Below are 19846 nucleotides of genomic sequence, written 5' to 3' on the forward strand. Positions count from 1 at the left end.
TGTAACTGAAAAAAACCCTATGATCTTCATCAGAGGATGTCTGCCCTTATCACATTTGTGGAAGGTTAATTAGCTCATCTTTCCAGAAGGATGCTGCAGTTCCACCATCAAGGCATTTAATTGCTTCTTCAATCATTCCAGGATTTTTGCCTCCACTACTTGACCTGAAAGTCATAAGAACATAAGAAATAGGAACAGAAGTCGGCCATACGGCCCCTCAAGCCTGCTCCACCATTCAATAAGATCATGGCTGATCTGATCATGGATTGGCTCCACTCCCCCGCCCACTCCCCCTTATCGTTCAAGCAACAGTCTATTTCCGTCTTAAATTTATTCAATGTCCCGGCTTCCACAGCTCTCCGAGGCAGCAAATTCCACAGATTTACAACCCTCTGAGAAGAAATTTCTCCTCATCTCAGTTTTAAATGGGCGGCCCCTTATTCTAAGATCATACCCTCGAGTTCTAGTCTCTCCCATCAGTGGAAACGTCCTCTCTGCATCCACCCCGTCCAGCTCCCTCATAATCTTACACGTTTCAATAAGATCACCTCTCATTCTTCTGAATTCCAGTGAGTAGAGGCCCAACCTACTCGACCTTTCCTCATAAGTCAACCCCCTCATCCCCGGAATCAACCTAGTGAACCTTCTCTGAACTGCCTCCAAAGCAAGTATATCCTTTCGTAAATATTGCATGCAGTATTCCAGGTGTGGCCTTACCAATACCGTATATAGGTATTGGTGAGGCCACACCTGTAATGCTGCGTGCAAGACTTCCCTGCTTTTATACGCCATCCCTTTTGCAATAAAGATCAAGATACCATTGGTCTTCCTGATCACTTACTGTACCTGCATACTATTCTTTTGTGTTTTATGCACAAGTACCCCCAGGTCCCACTGTACTGCGGCACTTTGCAATCTTTCTCCATTTAAATAATAACTTGTTCTTTGATTTTTTTTCTGCCAAAGTGCACTTTCCGACATTATACTCCATCTGCCAAATTTTTGCCCACTTACGTAGCCTGTCTATATCCTTTTGCAGATTTTTTTGTGTCCTCCGATACAAAGATGGGAGGACATTGCTTATCCTCCCATCTTTGTATCGTCAGCAAACATGGTTATGTTATACTCCGTCCCTTCTTCCAAGTCGTTAATATAGATTGTAAATAGTTGGGGGTCCCAGCACTGATCCCTGCGGCACCCCTGTTGCCAACCAGAGAATGAACCATTTATCATAACTCTCTGTTTTCTGTTTGTTTATCCATGCTAATATATTACTCCCAACCCTGTGAACTTTTATCTTCAGTTCCATGTGTTGATTACATTTTGTTTGAAGAACTTCCTGACAAGTGCTACATTTGTGTTTCACTAATTTGATGCTATATCCCCGTGACTGGGAAGTGTTTGCATCCAGAGGGACCCAGGTGGCCTTATACATGAATCTCAGAAAGTTAACATGCAGTACAGCAAGCAATTGGGAAAGCAAATGGTATGTTAGCTTTTGTTACAAAGGGATTAGAGTATAAAAGTAAAGAAGTCTTACTACAATTATATAGGGCCCTGGTGAGGCCACACCTGGAGTATGTTGTACAGTTCTGGTCTCCTTACCTAAGGAAAGACATACTTGCCTTCAAGGGAGTGCAACAAAGGTTCTCGAGACTGATTCCTTGCCCTATGAGGAGAGATTGAGTAGACAAGGCCTATATTCCCTGGAGTTTAGAAGAATGAGAGGTGATCTAATTGAAACATATAAAATTCTTAAGGGGCTTGACAGGGTTAATGTTGAGAAGATGTTTCCCCTGGCTGGGGAATCTAGAATACGGGTTACTGCCTCAAAATAAAGGGTCGACCATTTAGGACTGAGAGGAGATATTTCTTCATCAAAGGGTTGTGAGTATTTGGAATTCTCTACCCCAGAAAGCTGTGGATTTTCAGTAGTTGAGTATATTCAAGACAGACATCGCTAAGTCTTTGGGAACAAAGGGAATTAAGGGATATGGGGATAGTGCGAGAAGGTGGAGTTGAGGTAAAATATCAACCATGATCTTGTTGAATGACTGAGCAGGCACGAAGGGCCAAAAAATGGCCTACTGCAACTATTATTTCATATGTTCTTATGACCCGCTCTCATGGTTTAATCTGAAGTAATTTTTTGAATTTATCTGTCCCATATTGTCTTGTACTGTACTTTTAAATGTCACATTCCGTTGCCTCCTTTCAAGATTGAAAGCTTGGGTTAAAAATTCGGTTCTCAGCAAAAAAAGGTATTCTTTTCGCCAAAATTACCGCTATCGCTATCAGGCCGGAAATTCAACTTTTAATTTGCGCAGCAGTAAAAATCTGCATTGCTGCGAGTTGGGCCTTGGGAGGGCAGACAAACACCCAAAAATAAATTGGATAAAACAAAAACAAAAAATTCTCAAAACCGTTACAAGACACTTGTCTATCGAATCGCTGAAAAGAATTTAAAAAAATTAAAACTTTAACTTGCCTTTTTGCAGGTCTTTATATTTACCACTGCTGGCAGGGCTGCTATGACAGATTTTTCCCTGTCAGTATTCTGAGCGCAGAATACGGGTGCGAAGAAAGCCACATTTTTGGCGAAAGCGCTATTTCGGGTCTTGCATGGCGGCGCTCCTCTCTCCAGGGGTACGTGGAAAGCGCCACAGTAAAACGTTACCAAATTTCCCGCCGACTAGGTTTTCGCCAAATATGGTGAAATATCGCCAAAACTCTGGTCACAAAGTTGGCAAATTTCTAGCCCCCAAAGTTTTTACAATCTTGGTATTGAAGTAAAAGTCTGATATGTCTCTCATTCCCTGGATTTGTCATCCATTTTGAAAATGAGCACCATGTTAGTTAGCCTGCATCCAATCCACCAGCACCTCCCAGTAACACAAAGAAACCGTGTAAATGGCGGAAATCTGAAATAAAACATCGTCATAGGCAGTCCCTCGGAATCGAGGAAGACTTGCTTCCACTCTTAAAATGAGTCCTTAGGTGGCTGTACAGTCCAATACAAGAACCACAGTCCCTGTCACAGGTGGGACAGATAGTCGTTGAGGGAAGGGGTGGGTGGGACTGGTTTGCCGCACGCTCTTTCCGCTGCCGGCGCTTGGTTTCTGCATGCTCTCGGCGATGAGACTCGAGGTGCTCAGCGCCCTCCTGGATGCACCTTCTCCACTTAGGGCCGTCTTTGGCCAGGGACTCCCAGATGTCAGTGGGGATGTCGCACTTTGTCAGGGAGGCTTTGTGGGTGTCCTTGTAACGTTTCCTCTGCCCACCATTGGCTCGTTTGCGGTGAAGGAGTTTGGAGTAGAGCGCTTGCTTTGGGAGTCTCGTGTCTGGCATGCAAACTATGTGGCCTGCCCAGCGGAGCTGATCAAGTGTGGTCAGTGCTTCAATGCTGGGGATGTTGGCCTAGTCGAGGATGCTAATGTTGGTGCGTCTGTCCTCCCAGGCGATTTGTAGGTTCATGCGGAAAAGCTGGAAATACAGAAATGCTGGAAATACATGACGGGCCTGTCTGATGAAAGTTGTGCACATGAATTGTCATAACCTGTCTTTTCCCTTCACAGATATGACTCATCTGTATATTTGCAGCATTTTTTTGCTTTTGTTTGAGATCTCCCCCCAGTGTTCAATGACTCCTTTTATAATGGTTACTTTGATCATTTGCTGTCTTGGACTTTTGCATTGGTCCAAAGGGGACAGGGTGGCCTATTCAGGTTGACATGAGCAGTGCCCTGTTTCAGACAAGGAGTGCCATTTTATTGTCATTTCTCTCTCGCATCTCTCTTATGCACATCATTAAAATGTTAATCATTAAAATTTAAATTTGATCTAAAATATGTTCGGTGCGGTTACTGACCTGTTATATAGTTTCTTCCCATACCTTCCAAGGTGGGCTGCTCTGTTAAATCATTCATCAGATGCCAGTTTTCAACATTAGTTAGGAATAAATTAGTTTACGGTCTATAAACTATTTATAATTGTCCTTTAAAGTAGTGAGGATTTATTTCAACGGCAATAATTATTTCATTATGAACAGCAAAATGTCATAAAATATTTAAAGATTATAAATATAGTATGCATTAATAATGGAGAATGACTGTGGATTATACATTGTCTAGGATAAAGAGTATCTGACGTGAATGATGATTAAACATGGTGTGCATGTGTATATGGAAGATGTGTTGTTGAGGCCCAAGTACAACACATTATTAACCTTCACACTTTGCCCTGTAAAAGTGAAAGTGAGTGCATTCTTTGTACCTTCCACTCCATCCCTGGCAACACCCAAACAGCAGCGGTGACTTTATAGTAAGATGTTGTATCCTGTCTTCAGCGGCATCATGTTGGGAGCATTCAGCAGCAACCATTTATTTGACTCTCTGGATAGGGTTAAATGTGGAGCCTGTGCAGCTACAGGTATTTACTTTTCTAGGATGACAACATAGCTCTGGTTTTCACCAGTTCAGGAGATTCAAACTTAGCTAAATTAGTATGCAAAGCTAGAATATGCTTGAAACGTTAAGGGTGCATTCAACCTACAACTCATCCATAGGCAGTCCCTTTGAATCGAGGAAGACTTGCTTCCACTCTTAAAATGAGTCCTTAGGTGACTGAACAGTCCAATACGAGAGCCACAGTCCCTGTCACAGGTGCGACAGATAGTCGTTGAGGGAAGGGAGGGTGGGACTGGTTTGCCGCACGCTCTTTCTGCTGCCTACGCTTGGTTTCTGCATGCTCTCGGCGATGAGACTCGAGGTGCTCAGCGCCCTTCTGGATGCACTTCCTCCACTTAGGGCGGTCTTTGGCCAGGGACTCCCAGGTGTCAGTGGGGATGTTGCACTTTATCAGGGAGGCTTTGAGGGTGTCCTTGTAACGTTACCTCTGCCCACCTTTGGCTCGTTTGCCGTGAAGGAGTTCCGAGAAGAGCGCTTGCTTTCGGAATCTCTGTCCGCATGCCAGACACGTGGCCTGCCCAGCGGAGCTGATCAAGTGTGGTTAGTGCTTCAATGCTGGGGATGTTGACCTGGTCGAGGATCCTAACAACTACAAGTGTTGGTGGAAAACAGTTTTGCTTTGTATTAATGCCGCAGTTTCTAGTGCAAATGCAGATTGAATCTGGAGTCGGTGACTGACTTGTCACCTGAGGGGTTAAAGCTCTACTTTGCTTGGAGTCAATTGGGTCTTGACAATCAATTTATACTACATACATTTAGTGTCCGTGCAAAACCAAAATAGCTTTGTACTAATGCAAATCCTGTAGTACCAGTACGCCCTAAATAAGAAATGAATTCTAGATCCCCATATGTTGATTGACAACATTGTTTATAAAGTATCACTCCTGCAGAGAGAATAAATTGGATTCATCCTAGTATCCTATATTTAGGGAAATAGTAATGTTATTTGCTAGCATTTTGTGCACATGTTTTCCAGCAATTAATGTTTCTGAAAATACATCGTTTGTGATACCACAAAGTAAGTGAAATCCATAATCTAGTTCCTTGTGATTTAAGATTTTGGTGCAAGCGATTCACTTTTTAAAAAAATGACACTATATTAACTATATTAAAATAAAATTAAAATGTCTTGTATTTAACAAGCATTTTTGAAACGTATTGGTTGTCTGTTGAAATGTTACCCCTTACTATCTCAGGTTTTTATTGTGGCAACTTTTATTCAGTAATGATGGAGTCTGGCTGTAATGAAGTAGAAATGAGTTAATCATTTAATGTTATTCATCTCTTGAGAGTTTTATGTTGCCCATTAGCACTGTCAAGTACTACCACAGAATATATAACATAAAACACTTCAAAGTAAGTTGGCTCAGATCTTCTATATCACCAATCAAAACTCATGTGGAGTAGCAATTTATTTTAGCATTATTGTAACTATGAACAAATTGGGTTTGTACATGAGTGGGGCGAGTTTTCACTGAACAATTAATTAATTAGATTCACCACACTCACTTTATAAGGTTGACTCTCACCACCCAAGTGCATCTGAGGGACAACGGCGTGTCTGAGGGAAGGAGAAGGCCCAAACCCCAGGGAACGCTTCATATACAGTGGAAAAGAATGCAAACAAAACTTTTTACTGAATGCCATGTGCTGGTACCACTTTTGCCAAATTTGATATACTGTACAAACAAGGCAGATTTGCCGGTAAGGGAATCCTGATGTTGAAGATGAAAATATTGCTACCCCACACAAGTTTAGATTGGTGATGTAGAAGATATGAGCCAACTTATTTTGGTGTTTTGTTATATATTTTGTGGTAGTACTCAACCGTGCTAATGGGCATCATAAAACCCTCGAGATGAATAACCTCAAATGATTAGCTGCAATGAAGTAGAAATGAGTTAAAGACTCCATCATTTGGAATAAATTAAGAAAATGCAGCTCCTTGATGGCTGAATGTGTTTATCCAGTCCGTAGCGAAACCAGAAAGATCCCAGTTTCAATCCGTCTGTGCTAAGCAAGCATATTTCATCCAAGGTGGTGGGCGTGACTCTAATTGGCCACAGTGTCATTGGGTTTGATGAAGGAGATATCCGTCATGGTCCCTATTTCTGATCTCTATTCAGCAGATCTTACTGGAAATGAAGTCCTGATGAAGTGTCAGATCCAAATGTTAACTTATATCTCGATCTTCCAGTTCTGACCAACGTGCTATGTATTTCTAGCAGCATCTGTTGTTATTTTAAGCTCTCTTCTATTTAACTTGACATTTCAAGTTTATATCTCATCGGTGCGCACAAAGCTCCACAAAATGCCCTGAGGTTGTAGCAGCTGGAACATGTGTGTTCACTGGATAATGGACAATTACTGTGATCAATAGTAAAGGGAATGATACTGACTGTTGGACATTCATATTCCAGTGATAATTGCTGCACTTTAATCTACTTGTTTCTCAGTGATGAAAGTGCAAGAGAAGAACTAAAGAAACTCCCAGCCCTTCCTACTCGAGCATTGCAGGAACATCCATCACTTGCATATTGGTAAGTAGGTTACAGTTACACAAACTGTTAATGGGAAATGCAAGACTTTTTTGATGCATGAATAACAGCAAATACTTCAATATGCAGGATATCAAAGGTAAAACGTCCAAGACGAAACCATAATAGCTTTATATAAATGGTTAAGCACCTTGTTTTATTATTGCAACAAATTGTATTGAGTGACTGACAATGATAGTGCTGTATTCATGTTATGCGAATCTACCTCCAGTTAGCCATGCACTTTATACCAATAGTATAAAGCTCTTCTCAATCTTCCTTGCTGCAATGCTCCATCTCACCCTTAATAAGCTCCCTGCTGGAGTGGAACTTAATCCACAGAACAAATGGGAAATTGTTCAACCTCCGTCGCCTCCAGTCCAGTCATCCCATCCTCCATCATTGAATTACAGTACGCAGATGACGCTTGCGTTTGCGCACACGGAGGTCGAACTCCAAACCATTGACAACACCTTCACCAAACCGTACGGGAGTTATGGGCCTTACACTAAACATCCGTAAGACAAAGGTTTTCTACCAACCTGCCCCTGTCACAAAGTACTGCCCCCCGATTATCAAGTTCCATGACGACGCCTTGGACAACGTGGACCACTTTCCATACCTCGGGAGCCTATTTTCAGCAAGGACAGACATCGATGAATAAGTCCAACACCGCCTTCAGTGTGCCAGTGCAGCCTTCGGTCGCCTGAGGAAGAGAGTGTTTGAAGACCCGGACCTCAAACCCTACACCAAGCTGATGGTCTACAGAGCAATCATGATACCCGCCCTCCTATATGCTTCAGAGACATGGACTATGTGCAGCAGACACCTCAAAGCACTGGAGAAGTACCATCAATGCTGCCTCCGCAAGATTCTGCAAATCCATTAGCCGGATGGGCGCACCAGTGTTCTTGCTCAGGCCAGCATCGAAGCATTGACCACGTTCGATCGACTCCGATGGATGGGCCACATCGTCTGCATGCCCGATACTATACTCCCGAAACAAGTGCTCTACTCTGAGCTCCAACACGGCAAGTGAGTCCCAGGTGGGCAGAGAAAATGCTTCAAGTACACCCTCAAGACCTCCTTGAAAAAGTGCAATATCCCCACTGACACCTGGGATGTCTGGCCCAAGATCGTTCAAAGTGGAGGAGAAGCATCCGGGAAGGCGTCGAACACTTTGAGTCTCTTCGTCGGGAGCACGCGGAAGCCAAGTGCAAACAGCGGAAGGAGCGCACGACAACCCGAGCAGCCCACCCACCCGTCCCTCCAACCACCGCCTGCCCCACCTGTGACAGAGACTGTAGGCCCCACATTGGTCTCATCAGTCACCTGTGAACTCATATTAGTGTGGAAGCAAGTCATCCTCGACTCCGAAGGACTGCCTAACGAGAAGACCTGGTGATACCAGAATCTTACTCTATTTCATCAAGGCTGTTGGATTAATGGGAAAAAAACTGAATGAACCAGTCCAGGTAAACCAGAATTTTACTGAACAATTGTATGTTATCAATATTACTGAATTAAAGTTACTGTAAGTATATATTTGATAAGGTGGTAAACAATATTTTCTCCTTTCCTCCACCGAAGACAGGGACTTGAGGGTAGACTTCCAGGGATGCTGCAAGCATCATCCAAGTGGCATTCATTGTGTGTCTCTAGACTGAGCGTGTTGATGGGTTATTTGCCCAAAGCGGACATCATGGCTGAACCCAAACAACCCTCACCGAGGTTCACACATGTCCATTCTGCAGTCGTCATCATCATAGGCAGTCCCTCAGAATAGAGGAAGACTTGTTTCCACTCCTGAAGTGAGTTCTTTGGTGGCTGAACAGTCCAATACGAGAGCCACAGACTCTATCACAGGTGGGACAGATAGTCGTTGAGGGAAGGGGAGGGTGGGACTGGTTTGCCGCACGCTCCTTCCGCTGCCTGCACTTGATTTCTGCATGCTCTCGGCGTTGAGACTCGAGGTGCTCAGCGCCCTCCCGGATGCACGTTCTCCACTTAGGGCAGTCTTTGGCCAGGGACTCCCAGGTGTCGGTGGGGATGTCGGGACTTTATCAGGGAGGCTTTGAGGGTGTCCTTGTAACGTTTCCGCTGCCCACCTTTGGCTCGTTTACCGTGAAGGAGCTCCATGTAGAGCACTTGCTTTGGGAGTCTCGTGTCTGGCATGCAAACTATGTGACCTGCCCAGCGGAGTTGATCGAATGTGGTCAGTGCTTCAATGCTGGGGATGTTAGCTTGGACGAGGACGCTGATGTTGGTGCGCATTCTGCAGTAGGAGTTGCTGGATAACGAGCGGGAGCCTTGGCTCTTTTTTTTAAAAATGCCCTCCCTAAGCCAAGAGTGCTGCAATGAATTGTTGTGCCTGTGGTGCAGTTGAGATCAGTTAACACAGACATGGGATCAAACCTGGACCTTCCCGGTCTCTCTAGCTCAGTACCACACTGGACAAGGCACTTACCAACTTTGTTCACTTACCAACTAGCTTTTTAATTCTGGAATTCCCTCCCTAAATCTCTCCGCATCACTATTTCTCTCTTCCTTTAAGGCGCTCCTTAAAACCTACCTCTTTGAACAAGCTGTGGTCACCTGTCCTGATATATTATGTGGCTCTGTGTCAAATTTTGGCAAACAAGACTCCGGTGCAGCGCCTCAGGGCATTTCACCATGTTAAAGATGCTATATAAATGCAAGTTGTTCTGTCAGAGTTCTAGAAATGCCAGTGCAAATGGCATCCATTTAGCCTATTGTGTCTATTTGATCTATCTATTTTAATCTAATTTCCCTTCTCCAGGATCATGTCACACCAAATTTCAAAATACTCCAGAATACAGTGCCCAAAGTGAAGATTAACTTTTTAACCAACATCTAATTTAAAAATACTCTTGCTGGTTTCAATTTTCTCCCCTCAATCCTTGAAGTTACTGATTCCTGCTGGTGTAGATTACATTCTTCATGTGACCAAGATAGTTTGAGTGCAGCTATTCAACAATGGGTGACATCACAGTCGAGGCTAATACTGTGCTCCCCTGATATCCACGCATGCACTTCCCAGAAGAGATCACTGGATAACAGTGAGGAGTGTGAATCTTGGCTTGTTTGATGTCCCCCTCGGTGCTGAGGGGGAAGGGGAAGACGACAATGCCCCAACTGCTGCTCTGGCTATGATCAGTTAAATCAGCAGACTATAAATTGCACCTTTTATCACTTGTTTCTCTAGCTCTGACCTACACTAGACAGTGCCTTTTCTTGCTAGGCCATTGGGAAGAGCTGGATGGCGATAATTTAATGAGTTCCATGAATGATATTCAAATTTTTGTATCTGCACAAATTACCTACCCTGCTAATGGTGCAAGTAGTGACCTTATCAGGTTGGTGAATAGGTGGTGGTTCATTGCTGCGGTGAAATACTCCACTGCAGTACTAGTGGTAACGGAGAATCACATTTTCCAGTGCAGTCAGGTGTGTGCACATTTACCACTGTTGATGGTGTGGCTGAAATAGTGATACTATTCATTCAAGGTTCCTCATAATTCTTAATTGAAAATGCCGTCATCCAAATTTTCCATTTCCAAATTACCTTTTTCGATTGGTTTAAATCTTAAAAAGCACTTCATTGGCTGTAAAGCCCTTTGGGACGTCCTGAGGTCATGAACGGTGCTATATAAATGGAAGTTCTTTCGTTGACCTTGCCACAATATAAATGCCTGCCTAAAAATATCTCCTATGCAGCAAGTATTGTGTGTTGTATTAATTGTTGAATATAAATGATGACATGAATGAGCTTGGCTAATCAGCAGCAACGGGTTCTTGTGTGGCAGTTTAGGAATCAAAGATGCAAACCATTCCAGTTAAATTAAAGTGACATTGGACCAGACAGCATTTTCTGCACAGCTATGCAGGGCAGCCACTTGCTTATTGGGCAGAACAGATAAATTGTTCTCATTAAATTAACACCTTATACAAACCACACATGGTGAGTGGCTGTATGGCGAAGCATACTGTGTCGACTGGAAGTTTCTGGTCTGCACTAAAGTGTTACGTTCTGTTTGTGCTTGCAGTGAGGATCGAGTGATCAACTACTACAAAAAACTGAGAGGTCGCAGCAGAGGACAAGCAATTGTCAAGTAAGTGCATATCTGTTCCGTTTGTAACCTGTTACTCAGTTCTCAAGCTGTATGCAACTCATGGAGAGTAAAGAATAATTAATTTCACAAAATAACTCACGTTCTCCAATTGCTTAGTGGGTAAAGGTGCCTGTGATTTACTAAGCCATACAGAACAAATGATCCCAACTTTGCTTCTCAGCCTGTTCTGAGTTTGCTGATTTCAGCTGGAGTGTGACGGCTAGGTTTGATGCACCTGGGCTCGGAATGGGAAATAGCAAACGGGATCCATGTTTCTGATCACTGACCCTGGTGAAAAATGTGCGATTGGATATTGGCCTCGGCTGTGATGCCCATCACAGTTGAATATCCTGTTAACACTCTCCGTTTAGGGTAATGTGAAAAATCACTTGACGATCATAAGTTTGCACTTCGGGACAGGATGGGGCAAAAATTGGGAATGGGAGGGAGAATTTCTGTATATGTGACTAGATCACACGAGTGATTGTCAGCTCAGGAGTGGAAGTTGGCAAATTCTATACGCATAAGGTTATTGCATTTCTGCATAATGTGAAACTCTGTTTAAATTCCCAGTCTGAACCATGGCATCCAGGCTTCCCTTCATGGAGGAAAATTGCCATTTAATAATGGTCACAAAATGCATTGGTAGAGCCCTCTTAGTCCAAAAATGATGTGTGTGGAGGGAGACCTGGGGAAAGGGGAAAATTATATTTTTAATCTAGTACTTTTTTTGTGCTAATTTTTCATGGCATGTGCTGTGACTACACAAGGCATTTTATTGTTTGACGCCATTCTCCCAGTTTACAGCGCTGATGATCCAGTGACCATCTTCAAAATCTCTGAAATAGGAATTGAACTTTTGTGGTAACGGCAGGCAACGAAGGCTGCTAACTATTTTAAGTCTGTTTACAACTGGTGCCTATGATTTTGCAATTTGTACTGCGTCAGCCTAAGAATGTTTTAGTTTTATGGCCTATTCAGATAGTAGTTTAGGAGTATTTTAAAAGTGCGACATAATTCCAACAATCAATTTACCTACTCGCTGCTGCATCAAAGCTAATAAATAGTTTGTGTGAAAAATATCGGGTGAATGGAGAACCATTGATATCAAATTCTCATGTCTTGAAGATTTGATAACTAATTTCTATTTTTCCTACATTAAATATGGAATTAAGTTATCTATCCATGCCCTACCGTTGGCTATTATGTATACATCATAAATACTTAGAATTATTAAAACCCATTTTGTGTTTTATGTAAACTCCTGCAGATTTTAAAACATACAGAACATATTTCTGTTGACAAATCAAAAAAGGTACAATGGTTTTATTTCACTTTCATTGCGTGAACAAAAAGTTGAAATCACAAAGTATGAGCATTATAAAAAAATAAAACTGGATGACACATTCCTTATTCTGAAGTAGCTGGACCAGGTAAATCAAAACTTTGCAGTTCACCGGTCGCAGTGCTTTGGTACACAATACCTAAATTATTTCCGTGCTACTAATTGCAGTGAGTTGTCTGATTTTAAAAACCATGCAGTATGATTGTACAATCCGATTTCAGGGTAACATTTCTCGATGGTCAAGTGGTATAAATAATTAGTGCAACAAACGGAAACATGGCAGCTGCGTTCTGCCGATCATTTATTGACTCTCAGCAGATAAACTGATGTGGAAACCCTTTGAAACAAACCGTGCGGAGAAGCTTGTTGAGGCTGAGTCCTCCTGACTCAAACTGAAGGCGACCTCTGTGGAATTATAATAGTTGATAGAATTGCACTTTATGCCTGCCAGAGAAATGGTTCAACGGGCCATCAAATGATTGTGTTGCAGCCAAGCCTGTAACCAAAATAACTCCGTGGCTATTTTCTCTGTCCAAACTACACCTCCGATTAACTCATTTTATGCCTGTGCTATTAAGGAGCTTAATCAAGCAACGGCAATGTATTTTGTTTACTTCTTATTTGTAACAAATGAAGATTCATAAGATTGGAGCATATATCATTTTATAAACAATGAATACTGCAGTTTCAGTGGAAAAACTATGACCATGGCACAAAAATCTGTGTTCACTTAACCCCAAGGATAAAAGATTAGGCGGATGTTGAAAATGTTCTATCTAAATTCACATTCCAATAAAGTTGCATTTTTTTCAGGTATTTGTATGAAGGCATACCTTAAGCTGTCAACTTTTTTGCCCAACTGCATCTAATTAGCCCAATAGTAATGTTATTAATTGAGTTGAGAGTTCATTTTGAACAAGGAAAACTTATTTGTAAGAGAAACACGTTTGCACTCTGCATAACTAACTCTTTCTTTTTTCAGTTATATGACTGTAGTGGAAGCTCTTCCTACCTATGGTATTCATTACTATGGAGTAAAGGTTAGTCATTAAATGTGTGTGCTTGGCACTGTGATGTGCTTTTTACTCATGGACAGTGTGGGTTTGTTTAGAAGAAAGGCTTTTTCATTTATGACTTTCTTACTGTGAGTGTCCTGTGGTTTTCTGTCTCTCCCATTCCATCACCATGGATTTTTTTTTTCCCCCTCATTGATGGTAATTCTTCTTATGATTTCTCTGAACACTTGTTGAACACTTGTTTTCTCTTCTCAAATTGTTAGTGTTCTATTTTTATTTTCTCTCCCCTTTTCTCCTCCTGTCTGCAATGATGCAAATTGGTTTACAGCTCTACAGGCACTGGTATTTCTTTCATGCCTTAGACAAGTAAGCATTTATATAGCCTTTTACCACCACAGCACGTCACAAGCACTTTACAGCCTGCAATGTCCTTCTCTTAGGTGATCCCTCGTATCGAGGATGACCTGCTTCCATGCCAAAAAAGGATGAGTTCACAGGTGTTTCAATGAAGGACCTAATATTCCCGATCCCGAACTACATCCTGAAGGGTGGAAGATGCCCGTGTGTGGATTCTTTTAACGTGGTGCCCATTGCACACCAGCCACCACACTTGGTCCAGGGGCAAGGGTTAACCAAGACGACTGGCGACCAGCTCTGCTGCACGGACCTAGTGCGCACACATATCGCAGTGTGGGCTGGGCCCGTGCTGCCCCTGAGCCCTCGCCTCTCCTGGGCCCCGAACTCTCGCCTCTCCTGGGCCCCGATCATGCCGCTCTACAATCTCTCGCCACTCCTTTGCCCCGCCCTTGCTGTACCTGCCCACGCTCCAATCAGCGACCTGGATTTTGGTGACCTCCAATTAATCGCCCTCTTCACAGCCGTCGCCCTCCCGGACTGGCTGGCACTGTACCTTGTAGTGGTATGTTCCTTTTATGGCCCCGACCTGCCGCAGATGGTTCATCGCGGGTCACCTGCGAGGAACTGCAAAGTACTTTTGAAGTGTAATCACTGTTGTAATATTGGGAAGTAGCCCATCTTGATGTGTAAAAGTAAGTTATCCAGCCGTTCAAGACATCACAGCCAAGTCCAATGTTCCCATGTGCACTTTGCAGCATTGATCACTGGATAGTATTTGGCATCAGGAACCCTAACCAAGGATGTTGCAGCCATATGTTGCCCTGGTTAAAATTAGCTATCGAAGAGCAGATCAGGAACTGAAGCGGGAATCTTCCTGTTGCTTAAAAAAATGAATAAGCAGCATCATCATTATCATCATCATAGGCCGTCCCTCGGAATCGAGGAAGACTTCCTTCCACTCTTAATGAGTTTTTAGATGGCTGAACAGTCCAATACAAGAACCACAGTCCCGGTCACAGGTGGGACAGACAGTGGTTGAGGGAAAGGGGAGGGTGGGACTGGTTTGCCGCACGCTCCTTCCGCTGCCGGCGCTTGGTTTCTGCATGCTCTCGGCGATGAGACTCGAGGTGCTCAGCGCCCTCTCAGATGCTCTTCCTCCACTTAGGGTGGTCTTTGGCCAGGGACTTCCCAGGTGTCAGTGAGGATGTTGCACTTTTATCACCATGCTATGCAATATATTTTTTCAAAAACAACCTGGTGATCTTCTAAAATGGCCATTTGTAAAAAAAATAACAAAGATTATAATCTACAAATGGACTTCCAACAGTCCTTGCCCCTTCATGCAAAGCAATAAAAATAACCAAAACCCAAAAGACTGCATCTTTACTGCATTCTATTTATATTTCTTGTGTTAAATGCTGTAAAGTGAGACACCATGTCAGCCCGAGATGTTATTGCCTGATCTATTTTAAAAAAGAAACAGATTTTGTTGCAGGGTTATTATTCTTTTTACCCAACATTTAGAAGTGTGTGGCATGTAGGTGTACTTCATCTCAAGTCTCAGCAAATGCAGGGTAATTACTGTCAAAGCTGTAGTTCATGTAAAGTTCAACTAGTGCAGTTATTATGAAAAGAAAGGTGATGTAATTGAGAGTGGTGATCTGAATAGATGTGACTTTTTTTCAGGCATTCTGAATACTGAAAGGATAAGTGTGCAAATGATGATGTGAAATTTTTGTGACCTCTTTTTTACCTCTTTAGGATAAACAAGGAATTCCCTGGTGGCTTGGAATTGGTTGCAAAGGAATTGGGCAATACGACTTTCATGATAAAGTCAAACCCAGAAAGGTAAAGATGAAGTACAAACTGTTTGGTACAGAAATATAGTCTAAAGATAAATTAATTTAAGTTGGATAGTTTTAAAAGCCTTTGATCTTGACATTAAATGGATTTCAAAAGGATATTGTCCTCCTGTAAAAGTGCGAGGTAAACTGTTTTTCAGTCAAACACACATGATCTATATTATGTTGTGAAAACATTTCAAGATGAAATGATGTAATGTTCATGTTCATCTCAGCAAAGAAGACGGGTTTCCTTTAAAACCAGGCCACTTGTTTGTGTCATTAGTTGACCTCGGACGCTGGGCTAGGGAGGGCAAAGTGAACCATCGTTCTTGATGCACATCGTTTCTGGTACACTGACCTACATTGGCTCCCAGTACCCCAGCATCTCTGATTGAAAATTCTCGTATTCAAATCTCTTCATGGCCTTGCTCCTGTTTATCCTTGTAATCTCCTGCAGCCCTTCAACCCCATACCCTGATCTCTCCGTTTCTCCAACTCTGGCCTTTTTTACAACCCCATACTCTGGAATTCCCTGCTTCGAGCCCTCTATCTCTCCATCTCCCACTACTCTTTGAAGTCCCTCCTTAAAACCCACCTCTTCGACCAAGCTTTGGAACACCTCCTAATATCCCTTCTGTTGTCTCGGCGTCCATTTATTTTTGATTACGCCACGGTGAAGGGTCTTGGATGTTTTTCTGTTAAAGTCACTATATCAATGCAAGTTGTTCTTGTTAGTTCTTCTCCCCTGCCCTTCAATGTTTCTATGTGTTACTAAGCAGCAGTAGCTTGCATGTGTGCAGTTGTTTCAGAAAGACTTTAAAACTTTTTTCCTTGTCCGTATTATTTTCCAGTGCTGCCTGAACTCTGCACAAGATGAGTGGTCGTAAAACCACTTGGCAACTGTACAGAAAGGAGTGGAAGTGCTTTTGTCATATAGCTGGTTTAGCCCTTTTGCTGCTTATGCTATCTGCATTAGTTAAGCTTCTGTTTATAATGCCACAAAAACAGGACTGTAATTTTTGCCTCCATCTGAAGACTAGTCTCATTCATAATTTATCACCGCTTCAGTTGCATTGATAGCAGTTCCACGTTATAACTGGGCTGCAATTTTTTGCTGGCGTTCTATTATATGCAGCTACTTTTCTAAGATCGTGTTGAGTGACTGTTTAGGTATGGGGCGCATGGTTCACCAACATTAAAATACTTTGTTCCCAGATCAAAAGATCAGCGAGAATTTAATTATGGAAATCTGCTAACACTGCTGTAACACTAGGAAGCTTTCACAATGTTTGTTCAGATTAAAATAACTGAGACTGGGGCTCTGGATTTGGAAGGTAAAGAGACGGTTGCCTTGACAATCCAGGAATCAAATGAGTGAGCTCTCCATGGAGGGATCCCATTCATCTTTATTTGTGTAATTAATTGAAGGTAACGAGACGAGGCGCCAATGAGTCTGTACGCTCTTCAATTCAGAAATGTAGAGAAATATAATTGAGTGTGCAGCATTGTGCGAAAAGAAGGGTGTGTTATTCAGTGCAATAAAAGGGGTGGTGGATATGAGGCTATGTGCTGTCACATGGGAAATTGTGATTTGAAAAATTACATATTCATAATTCTATTTTGATGAATGCAACTGAAGCCTTTAAGTGTGTTACTTATTGATGATTATCACTTTGCGTTCTCGTTCTAGACATGCAAAATGTTATTGATCTTTTCAGATTTTCTGCACATTCCGAGCTAGTCTTATTTAATTAGGGAATGTGTATGTGCAGGAGGAATACTGATGTACAGTGGTTTTATACCCTTACTGTTGCATGGTGTTCTGTTGTGTTGAAATTAACACGCATTGTTAGATTTGAAGAATTTGATCATATTTTAATTTGTAACCCTGTTTTGAACTGCCCGGAACCTAACTTTACAAGAAATCTGATAACACTATGTAAATATATTGTGGATTTCTAAAGATTCTGCAATCTTCAATTCAATTATGGAGCATTTTTCTTCTGACAATACAACACATTCTCATTTTATTGAGAGAATGCATTCTCATTTACTTTGAGCAATTAAGTTTTTTAAAAAACTGGTAATATCTTGAACTTCTGAATCAGAAGATTTCGGGTTTCAAGTTCCAAACCAGGATTCGAGCATAGAACATAGGCTAACCCTACTGTGCAATACTGAGGGAGTGCTGCGTTGTTGCAGTACTGTCCTTTTGGATGATGCATTAAGCCAAGGTGGTTTTTACCTGTTCCTGTAGTTCAGGATCCTAAAGATCCTGCTGGATGTGAGGGGCAACAAGGACTTTGTTTGGTTTTACTCATCCAACACCAGCAAAAACCAATTAATTGTTAATTTATTTCATTGCTGTTTCTGGAATCCTATGTACAAAATGGCTGCCATATTTACCTATGTAACGGTCACTATAACCTTGAACGACACAGCCATTCGTTCCATCATGCCAGCTCTTTGAGAGAGCTATCCAATTAATCCCACTCCCCTGCTCTTTCCCCATAACCCTGCAATTTGTCTCTCCAAGTATTTATCTAATTCCCTTTTTAAATGTTACTATTGAATCTACTTCCACCACCCTATCAGGCAGTGCATTCCAGATCACAACAACTAACTTTAAAAAAAAAATGTTTCCTCTTGTCACCTCTGGTTCTTTTGCCAATCACCTTAAATTTGTGTCCTCTGATTACTGACCACCTCCACTGAAACAGTTTCTCATTATTTGCTATTATCAAAATTATTTAATGATTTTGAACACCTCTATCAAATCTCCCCTTCTCCATCTCTGCTTTTAGGAGAACAATCCTAGCTTCTCCAGTCTCTCCAGATAACTGAAGTCTCTCATCCCTGGCATCATTCTAGTAAATTTCTTCCGCACCCTCTCTAAGGCCTTGACTTCCTTCCTAAAGTGTGGTGGACACGATACCCAGCTGAGGCTTAACCAGTGTTTTATAAAGGTTTGGCAGAATTTCCTTGCTTTTGTACTCTCTTCGTCTACTAATAAAGCCACGGATCCCATATGCTTCTTTAACAGCCTTGTCCTGCCATCTTCAAAGATGTGTGTGTGTGTACACCCCCCCCAGGTGTCTCTGTTCCTGCACCCACTTTAAAATTGTACCATTTAGTTCATAATGTCTCTCCTCATTTTTCCTAACAAAATTCACACTTCTCTGTGTTAGATTTTATCTCGCATGTGTCTGCCCATTTTGCCAGTCTGTTTGTCCTCCTGAAATCTGTTACTATCATCCTCATTGTTTACTACATTTGAGTTTCACATAATCTGCAAACGTTGAAATTATGCCCTGTATACCCAAGTCCAGGTCATCAATGTATATCAAAAAGACATCAAAGTAATTGTGTGTGAAGTACAGGTACTACGTCCCGAATCCAGAATTCTGAAAACCGTAATTGTCCGAAAACCGGACATTTTTGAGGCGGCCAAGATGGCGACATCGGGCGGCAAGGGACGAGGAAACTGGTGGTAAACGCAGCGCCGGGGGGGGCCGCAGGTGGCGAGAATCGGTGGGCGGCGAGAAGCGCCAACAGCGAGGTCCGAAATCCGGCAAAACCCAAAGACCGCCACGGACTCAGTCCTGAGATTGCTGGATTTCAGACGTTGTACCTGTACTTCGAGACACAAATGCAAGTCCTTTATTATTAATTAAATTATTTGACAATTGCTGCAGTTAATTTTTATACCCCCCATCTCCTACTTTCTGATGCTGCTACCCATGTCTAGTTTAAGAAAAAATAAACTTACGTTAATATTGCACATAACATCCTCAGGAAACTTTGCGACAAAGAATTACTTTTGAAGTGCAATACCTAATTTTATTAGGCAAACGTGGCAGCCAATTTACACATGAGCTGAATGACCAGCCAATCTGTTTAAACTGGCATTTGTGGAATGAAGGTGGTTGGCCAGGATAGCAGGAGAACTCCTCGCTCTGCAAGTCGTGCTGTGGAATCATTTCTATCCACTCAAAACAGACAAATAATGCTTCTGCTAATCATCTTGTCCAAAAGATGCCTCCAACAGTCCACTACTTACTTGGTACAGCACTAAAGTGTTATCCTAATATTAAGTGCGCATGCTGAAGTAGCATTGAAACCCACACCCCTCTGACTCAGAGTGCTAT

At 42.3% G+C, this 19846-nt stretch overlaps 1 protein-coding gene across 1 annotated transcript in view; it reads left to right on the top strand.

Moving 5' to 3' along the window:
• Positions 1–19846, top strand: part of LOC139277139 (FERM domain-containing protein 4B-like) — a 419374-nt gene that overhangs the window by 322160 nt on the left and 77368 nt on the right. The window contains 4 exon segments of the mRNA XM_070895191.1: positions 6923–7006; positions 11071–11136; positions 13464–13521; positions 15616–15702. Coding sequence (XP_070751292.1) covers positions 6923–7006; positions 11071–11136; positions 13464–13521; positions 15616–15702 — 295 coding nt within the window.

Source organism: Pristiophorus japonicus, chromosome 12, assembly GCF_044704955.1.
Source record: "Pristiophorus japonicus isolate sPriJap1 chromosome 12, sPriJap1.hap1, whole genome shotgun sequence".
Lineage (NCBI taxonomy): Eukaryota > Metazoa > Chordata > Chondrichthyes > Pristiophoridae > Pristiophorus > Pristiophorus japonicus.